The sequence below is a fragment of the Seriola aureovittata genome, chromosome 15 (assembly GCF_021018895.1).
Source record: "Seriola aureovittata isolate HTS-2021-v1 ecotype China chromosome 15, ASM2101889v1, whole genome shotgun sequence".
In the NCBI taxonomy this organism is placed as follows: Eukaryota; Metazoa; Chordata; class Actinopteri; order Carangiformes; family Carangidae; genus Seriola; species Seriola aureovittata.
Window position 1 is genome coordinate 11,905,945 of NC_079378.1, and position 22,981 is coordinate 11,928,925.

The 22,981-nt window shown below is 38.7% G+C and overlaps 1 protein-coding gene and 1 long non-coding RNA gene across 3 annotated transcripts in view; one reads left to right on the forward strand and one right to left on the reverse strand.

Moving 5' to 3' along the window:
* Positions 1 to 22,981, forward strand: part of LOC130182196 (uncharacterized) — a 118,533-nt gene that overhangs the window by 75,188 nt on the left and 20,364 nt on the right. The gene's annotated exons all lie outside the window — the stretch shown is intronic.
* Positions 17,481 to 22,981, reverse strand: part of fstl4 (follistatin-like 4) — a 223,803-nt gene continuing 218,302 nt past the window's right edge. The window contains exon 16 of the mRNA XM_056396883.1: positions 17,481 to 22,912. Within this exon, the coding sequence (XP_056252858.1) occupies positions 22,210 to 22,912 (703 nt within the window). The 3' untranslated portion in view covers positions 17,481 to 22,209. The remainder of the gene's footprint in view (positions 22,913 to 22,981) is intronic.

Sequence of the window (22,981 nt, forward strand, 5' to 3'; positions counted from 1 at the left end):
GTACATTTTAAATCAGTCAGAGGGATTAAACACAATCAATGGCATTACAGTTATAGACGTAAAGGTAGAAAGAGTAACTATTAATAGTAGCAATAATAGAGTTACTACTGAAACAGGAGGAAAGAAGAAGATGGTAAAATGAATAACAATAAAGCAGGATTGAAGACACTGTCCACAACAAAGACCATAACAACATGAAAGTGGAGCGAGACGCAAAACCATCCGTCACTGTTTAATAATGCACACAGACAGTGTGATTTCTTGAGCTAGAGCACATTGCCACAATCATCTCTTCAGTCTCTTTCCTGCCTGGTCACCTCAGCTACTGGAAGATTCAATCTGTCCTCAACACAGCACTGTGCTGGCACACTGGTACTCTTGCCCTTTGTCTTGTCAGCTCACATTTTTCACCATTCTCCCACCGAAGACTTACTAGGTAAATGGCTCTGTCTTCCCATCCGCACTTTCTTCTCAAGGTGGACATCGATGTCTTGTTCCAATTTTTTTGGTGTCTGCGATTGTTGTTGTCATTGCCACACTCCAAGGTTGTGGCTCTCTCCTCTTAGGCCTGTGGCGTTCACGGTGGGCCCTGGCTTGCTGTTCGTTCCCACTTTCTCAGTTCCCTTTCTCTGTCACACACAGGTCTTTATTTATGAGAGAGTAATAACCAAACATTACAGGTTTTGGGTGGGTCTCTAGTTAAAGGCAGATGTAAGAAGATTCTATCCATACAACATAAACCATGCATATTTCATGAATGAGAATATACCATAAAAAGCTTAAATACAAAGCTTGACATAGCACTTTTTAAAGTGGAAATGAAATGCAACTGTCTTTAATATGACTACCTGCTGCCTGTGAATAGCAAACTGTTGAAGAACAGGTTAATGTGCCTACACACAGTTCCCCTCTTCAACACATCTGTCAAGCAGTTTAGACTCAAGACTAATTAACTGTAATTGCCAGTGACACTGAATAGACAGGGTAACAATTTAACGAATTAAGATTGGCTGGATAGCTTGAACACCCTGAACAAACCTAACCCTGTGTGATGAGAAAACGAGGCTGTCAGCATTATAACTGTTGTACTTCCAATTTGGTTCTGTCATCAGTGAGTAAACATGAAATACCTGCCCATCTTTCATTACTAATAATACACCTAGCAGCAAACATAGCACATGAAGGTTGCACTTTCTACCCCTGTCCTGTCAATTAGTTCTTGTTGTCAACAAAGTGTTATTAGATTTTGCATTTTGACAAATGCAAGCTGTGGTAACACCTAGAAAATACAAGACGTGTAACTCAGTTTTGTACAAGGTGATAATTTGGTTCTCTCTGAGCAACTTTCAAGTCTTTGACTACCTGTCAGAGCTGCTTGAGGGCAGGTGAGGGCTTCACTGTCTGGCAGTGGTGTCTAATCAGCTTAAGTCTGTTTACCGTAACATTAGCACAGAGCTCTACAGTTAGCAGGAGATTGATTGATAATGTGTGTGACATCTATTTGTGGTCCGCGTATACAGTATGTTCAGCTATTGAAGATTATTAGATTCATTAGATAAAATAAACACGAACCATCTGGCCTTGTGATACAGATGATTTGAAACCAGTATCTAGACATCACACCTTTGTGTGGGAGATGAAGTAAAAATGAAGTTTAATTAGTTTGCTCAGTTGCTGAAAAAATACTCTTTAAGCCTCACAGAGTAGTTTAGCCAGCACTGAAAGTCACAGTTTTCCACTTTATTTTCCTAGCTGGCATTTTGGAAGACTCAGGGGTATAATTGCAGCAGGATTCACTTTGAAGATTACACCTGCTTATGCTGAGTGGTCTGAACTAAATCATGTGGATGAGATGATTTTGTCAGGAAGACGTGCCACAGATCGTCTTGGCTGCTACACAGCTATCAACCAACTAGTCAAATTCAGCCGAGGAGTTAGAACAAGATTTTTCTTTTTGGCAGCTTTGAGTGCTTTTGTTGGAGAGCTTCTGACAAATTCAGGGGTACTTAAGTACCACTTTATCCTCACTTTTTAGACATGGTTGTTGCAGCTGCTGAGGAGAGTTTCCGTCAAGATACAACTTCATCATCAATTATCTTGGGTTTTTTTTTTTTCAGTAAAACTCTTTGAAACTCCTCATATCCTGGAAAGATGAAAAGAAATGCAAGAATGTCTCAAGGTAATTGATGCTTCATCTTCTCACTTCAATATATTGGAGGTAGAAATCTTATCTGAAATTTACTGTAACCCCCAGAGTATCTTGGCATTAATGTGGAGAACAAATATGACTATATAGAAGTGTTGAAGTTAACCATATTAAATGACCTTCACATACTCATACCCAATTAAGTAGTTTGCTTCTAATTCAAATTATTTTTCCCCACATTGTGCATGTAAAATGGGCTAAATTACACCTCTTTGCCTTCTTCTATGTTGTTTCATTACATCCTCATTTGGATCTAATTTCTCTTGATACCACATGTAATTGATGATGATGGAGTACCTCCAGTGTCTTTCAGATTAGTGCCTGTACAACATTTGACACAAATTTTTCTTTCAATTTCTTTCTTGACAACACTCACTCACACATTACTCAGATTCTCTTGCCTTAGTAGAAAGCATGAGTAGGTCAAGGCTTTCAATTTTTGCACAGACTTTCTGAGCTTACCTGCATCACCCTCCTCAAGTGAGCTCTTTGGGGATATCTAAGTGCTACACCTCAGCGAGCCCAGGAATGCAATTCTTTTTACAAAATCCATTAGAGGTCACGGCTCTTCTCTGCCTTCCTCTGCGAAGCTGTCCACTCTTTGCCTGTTGTGCCTCATTTCTCTGTCAGAACTGGTGGGATTAGATTGAAGATGTGTTTTACGGATTCTTTAACCCTCCACTGAAGCTAGACTGGCTGTGTTTGCCATGTCATAGAAACATTTGAATGTTGACAAATCTATATGACTAACAACTGGTCTGGTCTGACACTGACATTAAAACAAACAAACATTATTTTCATTAGGCCCCATTATATCACCGCAGACACTTTGTTAAAATATCATTTGCTAATTCCTTTCAATACTCATTTCCACCTGGCTGTCCCAACAGGATTAACATGTCATTTATTGGAATGTGGGAGAAAACAAACTCAAAGTTGATTAGCAAAAGTAAATGGGGAGAAAGGGAAGAGCAATAGGAAAGGGAGGGGAAGATGGTGGTACAGTTTCTAAATTCATTACATATCCCTGGCAGCTGTATCTGACTGAGATGTCAATACAGGAGACACTAAAACACCCATCCCTCTGTTTTTGGTGAATTCATAGACACACTTTGTTTTCACAGGCACTGAATAAACACTTTTCCTTCAACATGATGCATCATTTTAGCCACCCTACTGGATAAAAGTAATCAGAACATGAATTAAAGTAATCACAATCACATTAAATGTAAATACTTAAAATATGTTACTTTATTATTGTTAATTTGTTGTGGAAACATGCCCTGACAAGCAAGAACCAGATGAGCTTCTCCAAAATATTTATTTCTCATGGGTGACAAATGTTGTGAAATGCTTGGGTATGTGATGTATGTGGGTTGTGCTCAGTTACGATAAACATGTATGGCACTTGCAAGGAGTTTCCTGTTTCCTTTCCTAGCAACTGCTCAATAAAGGCAGTAGATTAAGAGTTTATAGCCCTCCTAATGGATCTGGGAGTTTAGTTTAAACACAAAGCACAGCTAATGCCAAAGGTATATTGTCCCTTACCAAAGTGTGACGAGGAAAAGTTAAGGGATCACCAAAGTTTTTATAGCTCACCTTGAGGGAAACATAGATATCATGCCAGTCCATCCAATAGTTGTTCAGACATTTCTTTTTTTTTTGGGGGCTTTTATGCCTTAATCGATGGCACACAGTAGAGAGACAGGAAATGGGGAGGCAGAGAGAGGGGGAATGACATGCAGTAAAGGGCCGTCCGATGTGGGACTCGAACCGGGGCCGACTGCAGCGAGGACTGTAGCCACTACACATGACGACGCCCCTGTTGTTCAGACATTTCACTCAAATCCTCAAATGTCAAACTCATTCCAGCATTAGAGGGAAAGTCAGGGGATCACTAGAATTATAAGGATCCATCCTATGGAAACCATGAATGTCAAAACATAAGGTTTTTCAGTCTTTAGGTCACTGCTACTAAAACCTACGAAGTCCAGATTTTAAAAATTGGCAATAGTTCTAAATTCAAATCATCACCAACACGAATTGCTTCTTTAATCTATACTGGACTAGATCTGTCTATTCTGTATTAGGATACTTATTATGGATCTACCGGTTTTTCGAGTAGCTCTGTATGTATGTATTAAATCCATCGTGTCTGCTCTTTCCTGCTTACAGAGCACACAGTAGACTGCTGTGTATAAAGACGCTCTCTTTCTGGATCGCTGCTTATTGAAGTGGGATAATCCAGAAGCCTCAGTAGTTCCAAATAGGTTTGGGCCAATGCCACAGCAAAGCACATTTCTGTCTCTGCAGGAGTCTGTTACTGCTATTTTTGAGTTTTACCATAAACTGAAAGCTACTCTTTCTATGGGACTGTTTTGCATCATCCGCAGAAAACTTTTCTTCATGTCATGTTTAATGTCTTCATCAGACATTAAACTCTAAATAAATAAAGTGGATTTGTTTGTCTCACATGAAAATGTGGATTATATATACTTTCATTATAAATTATTACACATGCCTAATGCATAAACTACAGTTGCGATAAACCTTCATAATGCATTTCAGCTCTTGTAACAAGAGTCATAAGACGTCATCTTAAAACTTTACAAGATCAAGTATTGAAACAACATCTCCAATTGATTGTTGATCATTGATTAGAAAGTAAAGTGAAGTTTAAATTAGGGTTTGTGGCCATCTGAGGTGCTTGGACCGTGTTTCTTTCACCAAGTTTTTGGTTTAATTTTATGTACACAAAATTCACATTGTAAACAAAAAACTGTTTCATTTTTTCAGGGTTTAAGAGTTTTCAAGAAAAATTGTTTCAGAAAGTAACAAACACACAACACAACTATTGCATAGCCCCTCACTTTAACCACCAGGGAGAAATAATTAATTTTGTACATTCACAGTTTGTTATAGTTTTCTACTTTGTTAGAAAATATCTTTACAGCAACACAACTCTATCATATCAAACTTACACCCATATTCCCATGAGAATGTGCAATGAGCATGAATGTCACTGTATTTCAGGGTTAGGGTTAGGTTAGAGTGGCTTTTCTTACGTGGCTTTCTGGTGTTCAGTACATGCACAAATCAATTCCTGTGGAGCACCTCACAGGTGACTTGAGAGCACCGTTGTCAGCTCGGCCTGGGTACAAAGTTATCTCCCTCCATAATGAAAGCCACAGAAACAATCAGGAGCATTTAGTCAGTCATCAGTTTGCATTTTATAAAGGCCTGGTTTTGTACTGAAATGAATGTGAATTTCTAATGGAGATGGTCAGAATCAGTGCCTCGACATGAACAGTGATGTGATCACATACTGTTGTTACTTTAGCATGTACTGAGAGCATTTGAACATAGATGCAGTCTTGTATTACCTTAGGAAAATGGACAGACTAACTGAAAAGCTTTGAACTGGACTTAAGTAAAAGAACTTGTGTACATCTCGTCATCCATTATGGTTACAGAGAGCACTGTAATGTTCATAATAACATCTCATAATGTTTCAGCTGAAACAGGGAGAGCGATTCTTAGCAGCTGTGAACCTGACTCTACAATACTCTATGTTTTTATAAGAAACCATAATGCAACTTGACGATTCACAAACTTGTTCCACTAGCTGCTGCCTTAATGGAAAATATTTGTTGTATGTGTAAGGCTGTGAGGGATAATGGATGCAATTTATTTTGCAATTATTGTAAATGGTTGTTGTCAGGAACATTAGGTACATGTCTAAAAAGTAAATGCTATGCTTTCATCATAACCCCATGTCAGTTCTAAGTACTGAAATGTGCAATTTAATTCTCTGTACCATTGTGAAACAGAATCAAGGTTTTGGATTTGACAAACAACCCCTCTGTTTCTACTGCTAAAAGGAAATAAAAAAGAGCACTTGCTGTTTTTTCTGTGATTTAACAGCTATTACTTCTTTGCCTCTGAAGACAGACAAAAAGATAAACATAACACTGCGTTCCACCGGTCTATAAAAACCCATTTTATCGTGTAGGGAAGAGGAATTTCAGTCTCAGTGGTTACACAGGTTCATTGGTGCAAATTTCATCCATATTCCCTTCAGTTGGTTCGAGGACTCAGTGTGAGGAGGTTTGCGTCTGCTTGCTGCTGCTGAATGATTGTTTGCATGTTTTTGTATGGAAATGCACACAGTGGCACAAGCCACAACATATCAATTATCACTGTGCAACTGTGGAGTGTCAGACACCGGAGATCAGAAAAATCTTTCAGGAACATTAGGAGTTTGTACTTGTGCTCTGTGTCCAGCTGAGGGAGAAACATAAAAAGCATATTTAAGCAAAGATGGAATTTCACTGTATTCTCTCCTGTAAAGTTGAACTGAAATTACTACTCATTTTTTCTAAGAAATCACCACTTTATTAGGAACCCTTTTACAATCTAATGCAATCCAAGACAACAGCCCTGCCATAACATCTACAGTATCTTTATGACGTTTATAATGTTCAGTTTTGCTGACATTGTCAGAAATTAGAATTATATTTTTATTATTGAGGTCATTGTTAGACAGGACTACATTCTGTTGAGGTGGTTTTTTTTTAAACTTTTTTCTTCCCATTTACACACACACATACTCTTAATATAATGCAGTACAACTCCACTACTACAAGTATACTCAGAGCTAAAATATAACTTAATTAACAACTCTATGATGGCGTCACCAAATCCTGAACAGAAAGTAGACTTTATGGGAAAGTTATTGGTATAGGATTGAATTAAGTTGTATAAATGTTACCCAATAAAGTGGCCATTGAATGTATAAAAAACAAAGGAGAAGTTACCTGGACAGACAATGGGTATCAGTGATTGGTCATTTGCTCTTTGAATAGACTGTATTCAGTCAGTTCGTAAGACAACAGATGGGTGCAACTGAACTGGTAAAATCTCTTTTTCTCTTGTTTCTATACACAGTATGTATTGTGAGGATTGTCTGAGTCGCTTTGTAGTTGACCCGTTTTCTTGTAGCTTGGCTGTAATTGTTTTTCTTTTTAGCCATGCAGGTAATGCTGGTCTGTCTGTCGTATGGTCCACAACTTGTTTATGTACAGCCACAACAGTAGTGCAGATCTACTGCTGGCTGTTAACATTTTCTGCTCTAACCGCTGTGGTTTTGCACAAGAATGTTTTTTCAACCATGAGCAGAAGAAGATGGAACTATAGGCTTCCTCACGTCATCATTTATCTCTGTTGTTTGTTTGTTTTTTTGTTGGAATCAATGATGCGTTGGTGACAGATTTCTAGCAGAACATACCTGGATTTCTGATACTCTGCACTATGAGAGGCGGCTCTAATGATGAAAACATCACTCTACAGCAACAATGCACAGACACCGACTGTCAAACAGCTCCCCACGTCTTGTTACTGTTCCATGGGTTTTTTTGGATGCAGATGCAGTGAAGGAGACATGATGGGATGTCCTGGTGCTGTATCAGACTTGATGCCCACCTCCTGCATCAGTTCTTTTTTTTTTTTTTTTTTTTGGGTTAGGTTAGTCCATCACTTTCGTCCAGACTGAAATATCTCTATTGGAATCATTACAATGACATCAATTTGTTAGAATTATCACTGTGAACTTGTTAGCATGCTGACATTAGCATCACTGTTAATTTACATCCTCATGCAGCCGTTAGCATGGCTGTAGACTCTGAGTGTAATTCTGTAATAATGGCATGGACGCTGTTTTTTTTTTCAAACAAGAAGGTGATTCTTGGTGAAATTTCATCAAAGGAACCGTAAAGAAAACATACCACGCACGTCCTGACACTTGCAGTTAAGTTTATTGTTATCTGATGTTATGATTTTCCTCATCTTCTAAGGAAAATCTGATCCTTTGAGATTTTCACTCATAGTTCAAAAGGACGTCTTGTGTGTCAAAAAAGCACATTGTCTCACCACAACCATACAAGTAATTGTCTGATGTAGAACAAGCAGTCAGTATAGTGCACACAGTCTGCACTAGATTTCATTTACAGTGAATAAATATCGAATTTGTGCTTCCAGAAAAATAAACATTGTAGAGCTTACTTATTTAATGAAAACCAAAGCCTTTCTATATTAGTTGCCAATCCTAATTAATTAATTAATCCTGCTTTAACCAAAACCATTTACTCACCGTAATTTAATCTTTGCATGTGTCAAACAAGTGAAAGTGGCATGTCCAGTTCTTGTTATCACATAATCCTTTAATTACTTATCACTTAATCCACAAGACATAATCCATCTCAGAGTTTGTGTTTATTTACTTGTATTCTATTATCATTGCAGTAACACTTTACACCCCGTGATTTACACTGTAATTTGGTTGTATGAATCAGGTGCTAATAAAATCCTTACTGGTTCCTGCTGGTACTTAAATGTAGGTATAGTGGATGAAAACATGACTATGATGAGCAGGAATAACATTTAGGCATAGCGATACAGTACAGGAAATCAAAACTAAAATTTGTAAAAATAGTACAACAGTCACAACTCTATTTTACAGTCATTATATACATTATTTTGTCTTACTATATATCTGAAGCGTATAAGGTTCCTCAGTCAACATGAGAAATGGGTGTCCTCTTTATTATCTTAATTATTGTTTGAAAGTGTAGGTCTTTTTAAGGTTAAGTGAATGAGATACAAGCATAGCAAACATGGTCACTTGAGCTCCCCACATCTAATACAGATATTATATACTACTACTACTACAACAAAAACACATACAAAGGGGAAGCTGGAATACAAAGCTATTTAGCTACTGGAATAATGAATGGCAGAATTATGTATCTATTTTGGATTTGATATGAGAGACCTGATAGACAGATGACATTACCCTGAGAAGCAGCGAGTGTAGTCAGCAGTGTGGTTGCTTATTTGTGAAATGCCAGGTAAAGAAGGTTTATTGAAGGTTTGTCTGCACCCTGGGGTGGTATCATTTCATGTTGGGTCCAAAAAAAGAAAAGAATCCTGATGAGTTTGCATTGTGCTGATGGACTGTTGGGAATATGAAGCTGAAAGGTGATGAATGAGTCGGCCAAAGTCTGGACCAGGATAGGATCCAACAGAGGAGAGCTCCTCATGAGCTGGTGATGTGTTAGAGGATTTTCATGACTCTCAACTTACATTGATTCTCAGGTAGGAAACTTTTACAGTTTTGATCTGACTGCAGGACAAGATACATCCTGGCCAATCACAGGGATTGCAGAGTTCTCAGGGGTAGAGTCAGTCCCTGGCTGTCCAAGGACAGGTGGATCTACTTCTGAAAGTGTTTGACTCTTTTACTGGAACATGTCATTCTTTTAACAATCAAATATTTATTAAATTTTTTTTTTTTTTGTATTGTAGATTTAGAAATTTAGAATTTAAGTAAGCAGACTGGTCATTGGTGTGGTGATTGTATTAAGACAAAATCCCGACTAAATCTACAATTAAGAATCTATGTTTGTAAGTTCTATGTTCTGCTACATCAGGATGCCAGTGGCAGAGGGTCCAGGCCATGTGCTCCTTCTATCTGTTTGTGTGTGTGTGTTTCTAAGAGTGGATGTGTATGTTACTTGGGCATGAACCTGTTGTGCAGCCCATTTTGGTTTGTTGTTGGTGTTGAATTCTTGGCTGTGTCAGGCATTAATGCCTGTTTATGTGCTGATCTACGAGTTCACCGTGGGGTTAAACCTTTTTTATGTAGCTGACTGGATCTCAAAGGGGAGGTTGTGGTAGCAAATGGTGAGGTCAGGGTTATCAAAGCTGTGTTTGTGGCTCATGATGCAGTGTGACTTTGTCTTCCTAGGTTTGTTGGGTCTTGTATTGGGCCTGAAGGATCAAAGGTGGCAGGATCAGTGTCCTGGTTTAGTGACCATGCAGGAGATGAGGAGTTCTTTATCTGGCTGCTCTGTGTTGAGAATACTGGTGTGGATGGCTGGTTTTGTGAAGGGTACACTTCTCCATGCTGTGCAGCACACAGGGAGAAGATCCTGAACTGTCTGCTCCTGAAACTTAAGGGGACTACAGAATCTCTGATCTGCCTACATCTGTTTGTTTTATTAGATTACTTTAACATGTTATAGCTGTTCCTCCTTGGATAACAATTCAACCTCTGTATTTTACTCTGTATGTTCTTCAGTACCCCTCCATCTTTGTTAGTTACTAGCAGATGATGAAAGATAAACAATGAGATTTGATAAGGGATTCACTGGGACTTGTCTTTGATAAATGGTTTTAATACTGGATTCAGATTTGATAAAATGCTATCAAACCCCAGTTTTTATTTGTTTCAGTGCCATAATGGAACCACTAAGTATTTTATTGGTGCCTGATTCATACAACAAAATTGTACTGTAAATCTGGGGCTGTATTATAATGTGTTACCACATTGGTTTATGACAGAGCATCCCCATATTTCATCATGGCTTTCTGAGGTCCAACTAGCCCGAATGATGAAAACATCACGGGTGTGTCTGCCTAAACACAGCTGGTTTAGTTCCAGTCATGCTTCCACATAGATCTTGTTCATTAGAGGAATAAACAACCCAGATAAAGCAGCAACAGTAGTCCAGTATGAGTGCCAACTTTGCTCTGGGGTGGGTGTCTGTTACCCTGACCTTTGTCTGATTTCCCTTATGACTAGGTACTAGGTATGTGCATATTAAGTCTGTTCTTAAACTTTACCATAGTATTAGATCAATTTGGTAGTGACAGAGTTGTGTATGTTGTTACTAATAAAATATTTTTCCAGAGTGAAATTCTAACATTTTTTTCTGTGACTTCTGACTGTTAATTCCAGAATAATATATCAAACAACACACATCTGTTAGATCAGACTAAGAACAAAAAAACAAACATTTGATATTAATATTTGACCCAGGTCTGCTTTCCAGTGGGTTTGGTGTTGGAGTTTTGCAACCTTGTTAGTCGATGTGAGATTCGCCCAAATGAGCGTGCTGAGGCAATTTAAACTTTGCTGAACCTCACATGCTGGTGAGGACACATGGTGGATTCATACTCTCCCACACAGAAAAAAGCTTAAGACAACCAATGTTTTAATTTAATAGCTCTTGTATTAAAGTAACAGTGTGTCATGGTTATAGATAACTACAGTGCAAATTACTACATCTACATGAGATTGACAGTGTTGATGCCATTTAGCAATTATTTCCCTATATTACAGTGATTTGAAGCTTTCAGAACTCACTCTCTAGTCTGTGTTGTTTTGTATAATGTTTGTTTTTGCTAATGTTAATGATAAACTCTTTATTACTAGTAATTGTTCACTTTCCAGCAACATAATTATACTTTTTTTTTTTTTTAAGTGAAAAGGTATATTTTATTATATATGTCTATGGATGCTAAATGAATAGCGTAACAAGGATTTAAGCACAGTTTTTTCCTGTTAGAGCATGGCAAAAAGGAACCATGAGTGATGAATGATGTTTATCTAAGCTTCATATGAAACAATAAAACCAATACCAATTTCTGAATCATTGTAGTTTAGCTTACTGGTTTATTAAGTTGATTTGCTGGGGGATCATATACAAAAAACCTTGATCTCATACAAAGAAATGTATTGTACCAGATTTAGCTATTAGATCATTTCCATCTGCAGTCCCTGGGCAGATAGATGCAAACATTAATTCTACCATTCCAATTATATTGCATTAGTTCCCCCAATTAACCAGATGTTGAAAAGGTGAAAATGCATCAGTTTCTCCAATATACATACGTAATCTTTTCTCCTATGAAGTGTAATTATGTCAGTAAATGGTCTGTGCAAATAGCCTCGACACTCCTGACAACAGCAGCTATATACAGCCATCACTTCCCTGGCACATTAAAGGGACAGGGAAAAAAAACAGCTGCTGAAATTTCAAAATATATCACTGACCTTTTGCAACTTTTATCTGACCCATGATCAGTTTGATTATTGATTGATTGTTGTGGGTAGCAGTGTGAGTGATAGTCCATGGAGATGGTAAAACTTTAAGGACAGTTTTTAATCCTCCAGCTGTCATGGCTAAGTGTTGTTAAAAGTACCCTGCTGAGGTACAGACGTTGTTCTTCTGGAGTTTTTGGCAGTTGTCAAACAGCCTCAGGTGGCATGGGGCCATTGCGAATATTTGTGTTGCTCAAATAGTTTGAATGAAGTGTTTTTGGTTTTTTTCAATAATGCAATACAAAGCAGTAGCCAACTTGATTTGTATTTGGGGAAATACCGTCATTCAGTCACAACATATTTGCTTAGCATATTTGAAATGTGATTGAAATCATTGAAACTGTGGGTACAAAAACAACACAGAAGGCACCTTTTCAACATTGTTTTCACCCCAGACTGTGAAAACTGATTTCTGTGAGTTTTGAAGACTGGATGAAGGACAGTATCTCTGCTCTGATTCATGAAAAAATTGAAACTGGCATGTACAGGATGGTAACTGTGTGACCAGATTTTCCTACCTCACTACTGTTTGGCTCCAGGAAGTCTTTTAGTCCCTCTTTCATCCCTTTCTGTCACTCTGACACTGATGGAGAGTGTATTGACAGCGTCCCTCAGCAGTACAGTGTTGTAAGTAATGGTCATGGATTGCTGGAGCGTGTTGAGCACAGAAACACAATACATTAACTTAAACAGGAGTGAAGGCCAGCTCGATGCCAGATCACCAGTGGACTGAGCCCAAAAATGACAACAGCTATGACATGGGCTGGGATGGGGGATGAGTGTCACATTGTCGACAGGGACTTGTGGCAAATATCTGGTAATTTTCCAGGTGCTAAAACTCTCACCCTGTCTAACCTTGTCAGCTACAACACTGTCAAGGTAGACTGACAAATGTTAGGTGTGTGTTTTTGGAGGTCTTGTTTGATTTACGTGATTAAATATCATCACCTTTAGTTTGTAGAACATTTAAAGAGACGTGTAATACTTTATGCAAATGTTTGGGCATCACTGGGCAAGTAAAATATTTTGCTGGTTTTTGAAGTGAAAAGCAGTCTTTCTTCAAATGTAAAGGCACAGTTACTAATTATTTAATGATCCTAAACAAAAACAAATAAAAAAAATCAAATGGTAACTGTGGCATGTGCAAAAGTTTGGGAAGCCTACTAAATTAGTACTTAGTAACCTACCATTAGCAGATATCACAGCCTGCAGACACTTTTTGTAGCAGTTAACTAAGCTTACTTGATTTTCGGTGATGTTCATGACACTGGACTGTGAGAGCTGTTTATGAAACGTTCACATCCCCCCATTTCTTTTTTGATGAGATCTGGAAGGACATGTTCAGTCTTTTCACAATGGTCCTTTTCGTGTTTTGTCTATTTCTGTTGTTGTTTTCTTCTTTGGAACGCAATTCCATGTGTGGTAAAAAAATCTGTAACGATGTCAGTGTTGAGAATACAGTATGTGCACATGTGCTCGTGTTGCTGTTCTCTTGATTCTTCGTGCACTGTCCCCTGCACAAATCCACGCAACAGAGGAAAGAAGATGAACCATCTTTTAACTCGCCATTGCTTTCACCTCCTTTTGAGCGGTTCTGGGGATGTACCCGTTTGCACCTGCACACATGGATCCATATTGCTGCCTTTGACCTTAATGGCTGCTCTGGTTGTCAGCAGCACATGAAACAATTCTTTCCTCTTGGAGACAGATATATATACCCACCCTCCCCAGAGATTTGATTAGTACAAAATCACCCATTTCAAATGGATGAATTGGCTCCTCTAGTGACTCCTGACACTTGCAAATGAGAGTTTATCTGTTAGTGTGTATGCATCAAACCAATATGCCAACTTGCCAGCACATGGAGGACATTTAATACAGAATATTATTGATCTTTTAGTAAAGACAAGATTTCCCTATTTTCATGTACAGGTACATACATGTTAAACTGTCCTCAAAGACTGGATAATACATCCTGCTGTGTCAACAAGGGCCAGCAGTGCCCACAGCTAAAGCTCCATGCAAGATGCTACAAAACAGAAAAATGTCATCCTATTTTTTTTAAACCACCATGTCTTAGTTCCAAAGTTTATGTTAAAACAAAACTCCTAATCTTTTCTCTAACCTGATAACAACATATGATGATTTGTTACCACTACAAGTCAAAGTCATCCAGAGATTTAAATGAATGCCTTCCCCATGATTCACTACTGCACAGCCAGCAAGGTCTTTATCATCAGATGGTCTACAAGCTGAACCGTCAGAGTAGAGAACTGTGTAATAATTTGTATAACAATCATGCTCAGTGTCTTCTGTGTGGCTGGATTTATAGGAGGTTAGCACTTAGAAAAAATGTGGGGACTGGAAAGAATGATTGCCTCATAGCCTGAGCGACATGCTGCCGCCTTATGACAAGCTTCCTTTGATGGAAAAGCTGTCGACAAGCATCAGCATATTGTATATTGTAGGAGTGCTCTCTTTGCAACTGCAGTTCTTCAAGCTGTATAGTACATGAGACTGGAATCAAATTAGTATGTTGGCCAATTGGAGCTGTATTACAACAACATCTGGATGGCCTGGTTTTGGAATAGGCAAAATAGGAGAGTTGCATGGAGTGGTAGTTTCATTTTCAATTAACACACTTTTATGTAGTAGAGATAGAAGCACAATTACTATATCAACTATTACTTTTTGTTGATGTGGTATTGTTTACCTGTAGGCAGCTGAGCATTAGGGTCCATACTGCACTGAAAGAGGTGGCTGTTACTATACAAATGAACGGTGGCAGTGAAGGTTGTTCACTTAGATGTAAAGGTCATGTGTATCAACTGTGTGTGTTTATGAGAGTCTGCTACAGCTTCCCTCAATGATTGACAGTGAGCCAAACAACCAGGTGTCACTGCTACAGTAACCTGTGAGTATGAGTCGGTTTGGTCCGTGCATCAGACAGTTGAATTAGTAAAGCCCACCCCTGCGGACCAACAAACAACATTTGTTCACACTTCAGTCACTTTTGTGTGTTCAAAGATGCATCAGCCAATTGCATATATTGATCTGAAGGATTAAAAACTGCTGTACAGTGACAATGCCAGACAGGCCTCTTAACTGCCAAAATAGAAGCTCCTCTACTGTATCTGCCAGAGCATCTACAGTGGTACCATGAACCATCAAGTTGGCTCTTCAGCAGGAGTTTTAGAAAGCTGAACTGTTGCTGCCTGTCATTGTTTTTGTGTCTGCCCCCTTTCCTGGCTTGCTGCCGATGTTTATGTCACATCATCTGTTTGGAACCAACAGAACCTCTGCTTTAGGAGAAAACCTGGTTTCTATGTAAACCCAGTATTTTATCTTTGCACATTTCTATTTTTCACCATACCCACCATGTCCATACTGCGATTCTAGCTTGCACATTACTTTTTACTTTCTGCACATTTGCCTTGGTATCATTTTTCTATTCAATTACTATGTATTATTATTACTACCTTATAATATCTTTTATAGTAGTTTCTACTTCTTACTTGTTTACTTCCTGTTTCCTGAGTGTTGGGCAGTCATGACAAAGCAATCTCCCTGTGAGGATCATTAACTGCTAATCAGCAACAAACATTTTGAAGGCTGCGGTAATGTGTGGTTTTACATTTTGTAGTAAAGTCCATGTTTTATTTGGGGGCCAGACTTAAGGAGCTGTTGTTAGATTTGTGCTATCCTCTCTGTTTTTATCATGGATCTGGTTAGAGGAGGAGGAGAAGGGGGACTGTCTCTCTGTGGACAGTAGCTGCTTGTATCTCAATGCCTCATATGATGGTAGAAGGTAGAAGCTCATCTGTCTGTTGTTTTGTCTTGCTGTTTCTCAGTGGCGGGAAGTAACTAAGTACATTTACTCCTGTAATGTCGCATCGCTATATTGGTACTATTACTTAAGTAAAGGATCTGAATACTTCTTCCATTCTGTCAACACTTCATCTATCTGCTGCTTACGTTCCTCAAAAGAACATTCAATCAGGAGTGAAAGGCAACAGATATACACACAAACACTTTTCTGCCAACTTAGTATTCCTGCAGGAATTTGTGGGAAAAACATTGCTTTATACCATAAGTTACTGTGATTTTGTCTGTTTGTCTTTCAGTAGCAGAATAATGTCTTTGATTTGAATTTTTACCTTAAGCATCTTTTGCTGAATTATTCAGAAACTCACCTCTAATCTCTGCTGTGGTGCTACTATGGTGGTGCTATTAGCCATATTTGCAACATTCACATTAAAGCATTAGACATACAAACATATACCTCAATAAACACTGCTGCAGCATCGAAAGGTCCCCATCCTCCTCTGTTTACTTTCTATCAGTGGAAGCAATTTGAGATTATTAAAATGAAAATGCAAAAAGTATTTTGCCTCGAGTGTACACTCTGCCAATCAGCACCTCGGCTTCTGAGGCTATCAAGCACTACAGAACCTTTTTTTCCCCAGTGGACACAGGCTCACCACCTGTCTTGATTACATTGAAGTAACTATTTTCAGCCCCTCAGAACGTCTCCTTAGGGTTTAACCTCACTGTGGTTCTTATCTGAGTCGGGTGCAACCTTAAGTTGCCCTGGAAACAAACACCCTTTTGGTGGAGCTGTGGGGGTTAAAAACACACACCACAGTCTTTTATATCAAATTTGCTTGAATTAAATTTGCTTAAATTAAATTAAATTCGCTCAAGGTTGTTCTTGAGATATCATGTCCACAAGAATGGGGCACACAGACAAGCTGAAAACAATGCCTCCAGCTGCTGCTGTCACTAGGGCAGAGGCATAAAAAGGAAAGAAGCAAATCCTCACATCTGTGCCAATGTTTGGCTTTTTTGCTTGATTAATGGCTTAAGAATTTATCAATTATCAAAACTGTGACTGACAAATTGAGTAATTGACAGCTTAGCTCAGTTTTCATATATGCCCCCATCATATGAGAGAGTTATCTATTAAATGACATTTGGCAGTAGTGCTGAAACTATTAGTGGATAAATTGATTGACAGAAAATTAATCACCAACTACTTGTTTCAGTCATTTTCAAGTAAAAATACAGAATCTTCTGTTTCCAGTTTCTCAAATGTGAGGACCAGCTTCTTTTTTCATGACATATGGCAGTAGATTTAATATTGTTGGAATTTGAACAGTTGTTTGGTAAAAAACAAGCAATAGTTGACATCACCTTGACCCTCTTAAACTTACTTACTTTTTGACTTTTCAAAGAATAATCAAGAAACAAATCAGCAGATTAATGGATATGGAAAACAATTATCTGCTGCCTTCTTTGTGAGGTGTACTTTTTAAGACACTGCAAAACAGCTGATTTTTACAATATATTTAATTAGATTTTTTTCTTACAAAACAATTCCCTCATAAACCAGAACACACAAAATGCATAAAGAAAACTGTACAGTCAGTCGGAACCTGTTCTAAACATGAACAATGTTATCTACAACAGTGGTTCCTATAAATGTCTATCACACCAAGCGGTTCAGCTCTGCAGCCCCTTATTTGGAGGGTTAAAGGAGAGGTACAGAAATAGTCATGTGACACTGAAGGTAGATCCAAACAAATAACATGAGCTAGCCAATAATGTAGTTATATCAGCAAGCGCAGGTGCGATCTCTTTGTTCTTGCTCTCCTTGGCTCTAGTAGCAATGTCATACTGCTGAATCGACCTTAAGAGATAAGCTGACAAACGTGACAATGAGAGGGCAGAAAAGTGACTTTTTCACAAGCAACTGTAAACTGTATGTGACTGTGAGAGATCACTGAGAGGTCGATGATAATCATGTTGAAGATCTATTTTTATTACATGCATGTCTCGGAGCTGTCAAGTACTGTAGATTACTCATTGAGAGCCATTGGGGAGTGACTTTGGATGGGATAGTGATTTTAGGAAGCGTCATAGCCTGAATGTTTTCATAATAAGATTTTTTTTTCATTGATACATTGAGAAAACTGGGCTACCAATTTGACAAATTTCTATTCAGAAAGCATAAATGTTTGTCAGATATTATATTTCTCTCCTCAGTGCAACAGTGGTCTAGGAAACATGATCAACATCATTAAGTCATTGCCTTCAAAAAGTTCATTAAACAGGTTTTTGTGCCAGAATGGTTTTCATGGCAGATTAGCAGCAAATACCTAAATTACAAACAAGAACGACAAATCTGCTTCACTTCTGTTTACTTTTTCTTTTTCTTACACAGCTTGGTTTCTACCCTACACATTGCATTGGGGAGTTACAGGCACAACTACGTATTGGGAGAAAATGATTAATATTTAATTTGGACTTCTTTTTGTTTGTGGGGGGGGGGGGGGAGCACATGAGCAGATATACTCCATTCACAAGACTCGGGCTGGTTTTACAGTGGCACGCTTTTCTTACACTCTGACAGACTTTTTGTACACGTTAAAGATGGATTTTGACCTCTTGGTCTGTGGATGGCCTAGACCTTCAGAGATAAATGTGAGTTTAATATCACTTGATATTTACGCACCAAAAAAGATCAACAACTGCAAAATCCCAAAGGCTGTGAGTATTTGTGTAGAGATTATATATTGTGTTTACAGGGGTTTTTCTTCCAAGTTACGTTTCAATCACATTTCAGCTCAAGAAAAATTTGGGATGTCCCAATCAAATGTTTTTGGAGTATCTCTGATACCAAGTCTGATCCATTACTTACTCTGCATTTAGGTCAATGTAAGTATGTACAGTATCTGACAAATTAAAATAACATGTATAGCCATAAAGTTTGGCACACCTTAGTTTTCTGATCCAAATACTTAAGGTCCTGATTCAAAACTATGAAGTTGATGAGCTTAAATTACAGATATAATAAAAGATTAACTGGGAGAATGAGACTCCTAAAATCGGTGTGATTAGTTAGACAGAAGATGTAGCACTGTTGGAGTTGGAACTACAAAAACACTCGTAGCTGTTACAAAGTGATGTTTTTCTTACTACATAGACAATCTTTGGCTGAGTACAGACAGTGGCGTGCACAGAACACACAAACTTGACAACTGGCAAGTTTTATGTTGGCCTGCCATCCAGTTACTCTGTTTAGCCACTGGCTGTACGCTAATGAGAATGAGACAGAAGAGGGAACAGATTTGTTACTGTTGGAGGTTTGTGTAGAATATATAGATCTGATTTTGATTGACCTTATTTTTGGCTGTATTCTACAGAAAATATTTTCTCTTTTAATGCTGTGATTGAGACTCAGTGCTACTGTTTCTATTGTACATTACTTTTTGTTGATTTCATTTAGCAGCAAGATGACATAGGCTAAGTTTTTGCTTCTAGCTGTTTTGTGCTAGCTGAGAAGCTGTTAGACAGCTTAGTCATGTATTTGCTAAATCTAGCAATTTTTTTGTAAATACATTGTGAGAGTTATGATTCCTTAACTCTATAGATTAAATTGGTAGCAAGCGTATCTTATGGAAAATACAATTTGTACCTGCAGTTAGAAATGAAAAAAACATGTATGGCAGATGATACTGACAGCTGAATATTAGAGGACATTAAGGTAGTTTGAGGCCAGGAGGCACAGAGCAGGGCTATATAGCATAAAGAATAAAAAAGAAAAAGCCATTATCCCAAGGCTGGCACCCATTTTAACTCATTTAACATAAGAGTAAACAGTCTTTTCTGATAACCTTGCATCTGCAAAGAAGCAGAACCGCTATCTTGCTGCTAATGGATCATCATTATGATGATTGTTGCAAAGATGACCAAAGCAAATTACACAGAAGATGAAGAAGTTCAACCACAGAGAGAAAATATCTGCTATTTTAACAGATGAAGAGTTGCTGGTGTTTATTCAGATACTGCCTTGAGACATAGTTTTTCAAAAGTAGTATACAATTTTTGACAACAATAAACAAACCTCTGCATTTTAATAATTTAACAATCAATAAGGATGGGAAATTTCTATGCCTGGAACACGCATGCTGCACACATGCCCACCCCTAATGACAGGCACACAGAGAGGTCTGTTAAAGAGACTGACAGGACTGTTAAAACTTGATGTTTTGTGGTGCAGTGGGATTTGCCCAGATGGCCAGTCTGGCTAGGACATGTTTATTACCACAACTGATACAAATAACAAAAACAAAGCAAAATGAACAAGAAGGTAAAGTGCACTGTGGTATTAGATGCTAAAAAGAGGGCTGTAGGATATAAGCCAAATGGATGACAGTTGTGGTGCATATTGCGACCCATTTCACAAAGACATGAACACCAAATCTAATCGTTTCTAAATGCGAATCCTCAAGTTAGCTTGAAAGATCAAAATGTCTGAAAAATGCATTATCTACTCACTTTTACCTCAGTCAGAACCCGTCTGGTAATTGTTTCTAAATCCAAGCACAACTTTCTAAAACATAAAGAACATCCAGTATGCCTCTTTAAATTTTCAGCGCTTCTTCCTCCATTGGTCTACAGCATATGCGGCATAAAGTCCTACTGTTGTCAAGCCATTGCCAAATTAGTCCAAAAGATTGTGATGATGATATGAAAACAAAACAAATAGCCTGTTCTTTGCAGTGCTTTTTTAAAGTAGCGTAGTCACATGCATTTTTGAGCTGACACTTCGCTGAACCACAGTGTAAACAAAGGTTTTCATTAATAAAGTAGGTCTGCTTTTATTATACAAATTTTAGAGTTCCTTATGGCTGTATACATACATATACAGACGTATTCTTGCAACCTAACAGTTAAAAATATGTAAGAATATTTTCCATAGACATATAATTATCTATTTTTAATCTAAAACAGCTGGAATTCCAGCACAGTGCTGGAGAACTTTAAGCCCTGAATAAGTATTCTGGGAAACAGAAAACATTTTCAATACAGTACGTATTGCTAATGTCTAAAAAAATGTATCCCTACTTTTGAAACAGGCTGCTAGGTTTTGAGATACAGCATATTTTTCCCTGTGCAGTTGTGGTTGCTAACCAAATACATAATCATAAATCCAGAAACAAGTTTTTCTTGTGGACTAGACAGTCACTAATAAAAATATATCCTTTCTGCTACATGGGACGTATGAGTCTACCTGCCTTGGAGTTTCATTTTGATGCACGGCTCTCTGGGAGGATGTACAAATGCTCACAGCCAGTCAGATAGCGAAGTTGATACCACTTTGGCACGGCCTCAGCATATGGGTCAGCGTAAACGAAGTCATTACCCTGAGGGAATCTGCTATGTGGCATTTTTAGGCTCCACAGCACAGAGTTATGCTGCAGGCACAGATTAACAGAGAGACAGCGTGGGACAGATTATACCATTGCAAGAGACTGTAAGATTCATTCTGTTCATTTCTGGTTAGGCCTCCTCCACGAGCAAAACATCCATTGTTGACAGCTAATGGACAAATTGGGCTCTTTGGATAGACAATGTAAATAGAGGGTATTACATATGTGCATAAAGCCAACATCTGCTGGCATGAGGAGAAAGAAAGCTTTCAGAGGGAGGATATGGTACAATACCAGGACAAAGGCGAGTAAACAGATGGGTTGGTAGCTTTTAAAAGGACTCAGAACACACATACACTAAAGGCAGACAGGACAGACAGTTTGTGGTGATTATATGCAGCACTGGTGAAAACGACAAACATTGTTGAGATAAACAAAATTGGAAAGCTTTTTACTCTAAAAAAAGTGAGCATTGTGCATAGTTCATAGTTCGTTAATAAACCCTCTTCAGGTACCTATTTGCTGTGATAACATGGAAGGAAGTGCAATAATGTACAATTCTGTATAGTTAAGTGCACATAGATCACTGTTGCACTGAACGGCATTGACACTTTCTCCCAATAGAAATATCACAACAGGGTTTCTTAATGTTTTCTCAATTACTCTATTTTTAAGTGTACTTTTGTTACAATAAACCCAGGCATGTTTCCCCCTCGCTCAGTCCCAGGGTTGAGTCCACAACTTATGTTCGTGTAAATCTTTATAATAGGTAATTTGGCCTGATCTTTCCTTTTTTCTCTTACGTCTTTCCCTAATCCTAGGACTCCTGCTTTCTTTTTTCCTACTCATACCTCGCCGACCCAGACAACTGTGTTCCCTCTCTTGATGTCTGACACCTCGCAGTGTGGTGTTCTCTGTTTGCCATTCAGGACAAAGAGGGACTCAGCTGATGGTGTCACAAGGTACTGTCCAAACAACCCGCTCGAGACCACCACTCTGTTGGGGCCTCCCCAGGGCCAGGCTTGGGCGGTCAGGGGCGCCTTGAGGCTCTGGAGAACGTCAGTGCGGCCCGAGGATAGATCGGCAAATAGTAGGTCCGTGCCTGAGCCTGAGGTGGCCACCACCACATGCTGGTTGGACTCTGTGAAAGAGGGCTGGAAAGCCAGATCAGAGACAGCTACAGGCTCGTCCATTTCCTGGTTCAGACCCAGCTCCCCCTGGAAAGATACTGTTTGAACAATCAACTTTGAGCTCAGGGGGTCAGGTGTCACAATGTAGCGGCCGTCTGGGGACACAAAGGGCTGCCCTGTGATGTTTAGGTTTGGACCAATCACAGTGTCCGTCACGCTGTCGATGAGAAGCTGGGGCGGTACTTGCAGGTGGCTCTTGCTCTGGCATTGGATGAAGTAGAAGCCGCTCAGATGTGTGTATGCCATGCTGACTGGTATGCAGCTGTAGTTCTTCAGGCTGATGGTCTTGACACGGTGGAAGGTCTCCAGGTCAATCTTGTGTACCGCAGGTTCATTTTTGAGGAAGACAAAGGCAAACCTAAATCGACAAAGTTCAAAAGAAAGGTTAATAGCCTTTCTAGATTTTTGTGGGCAGTGATTAATACCC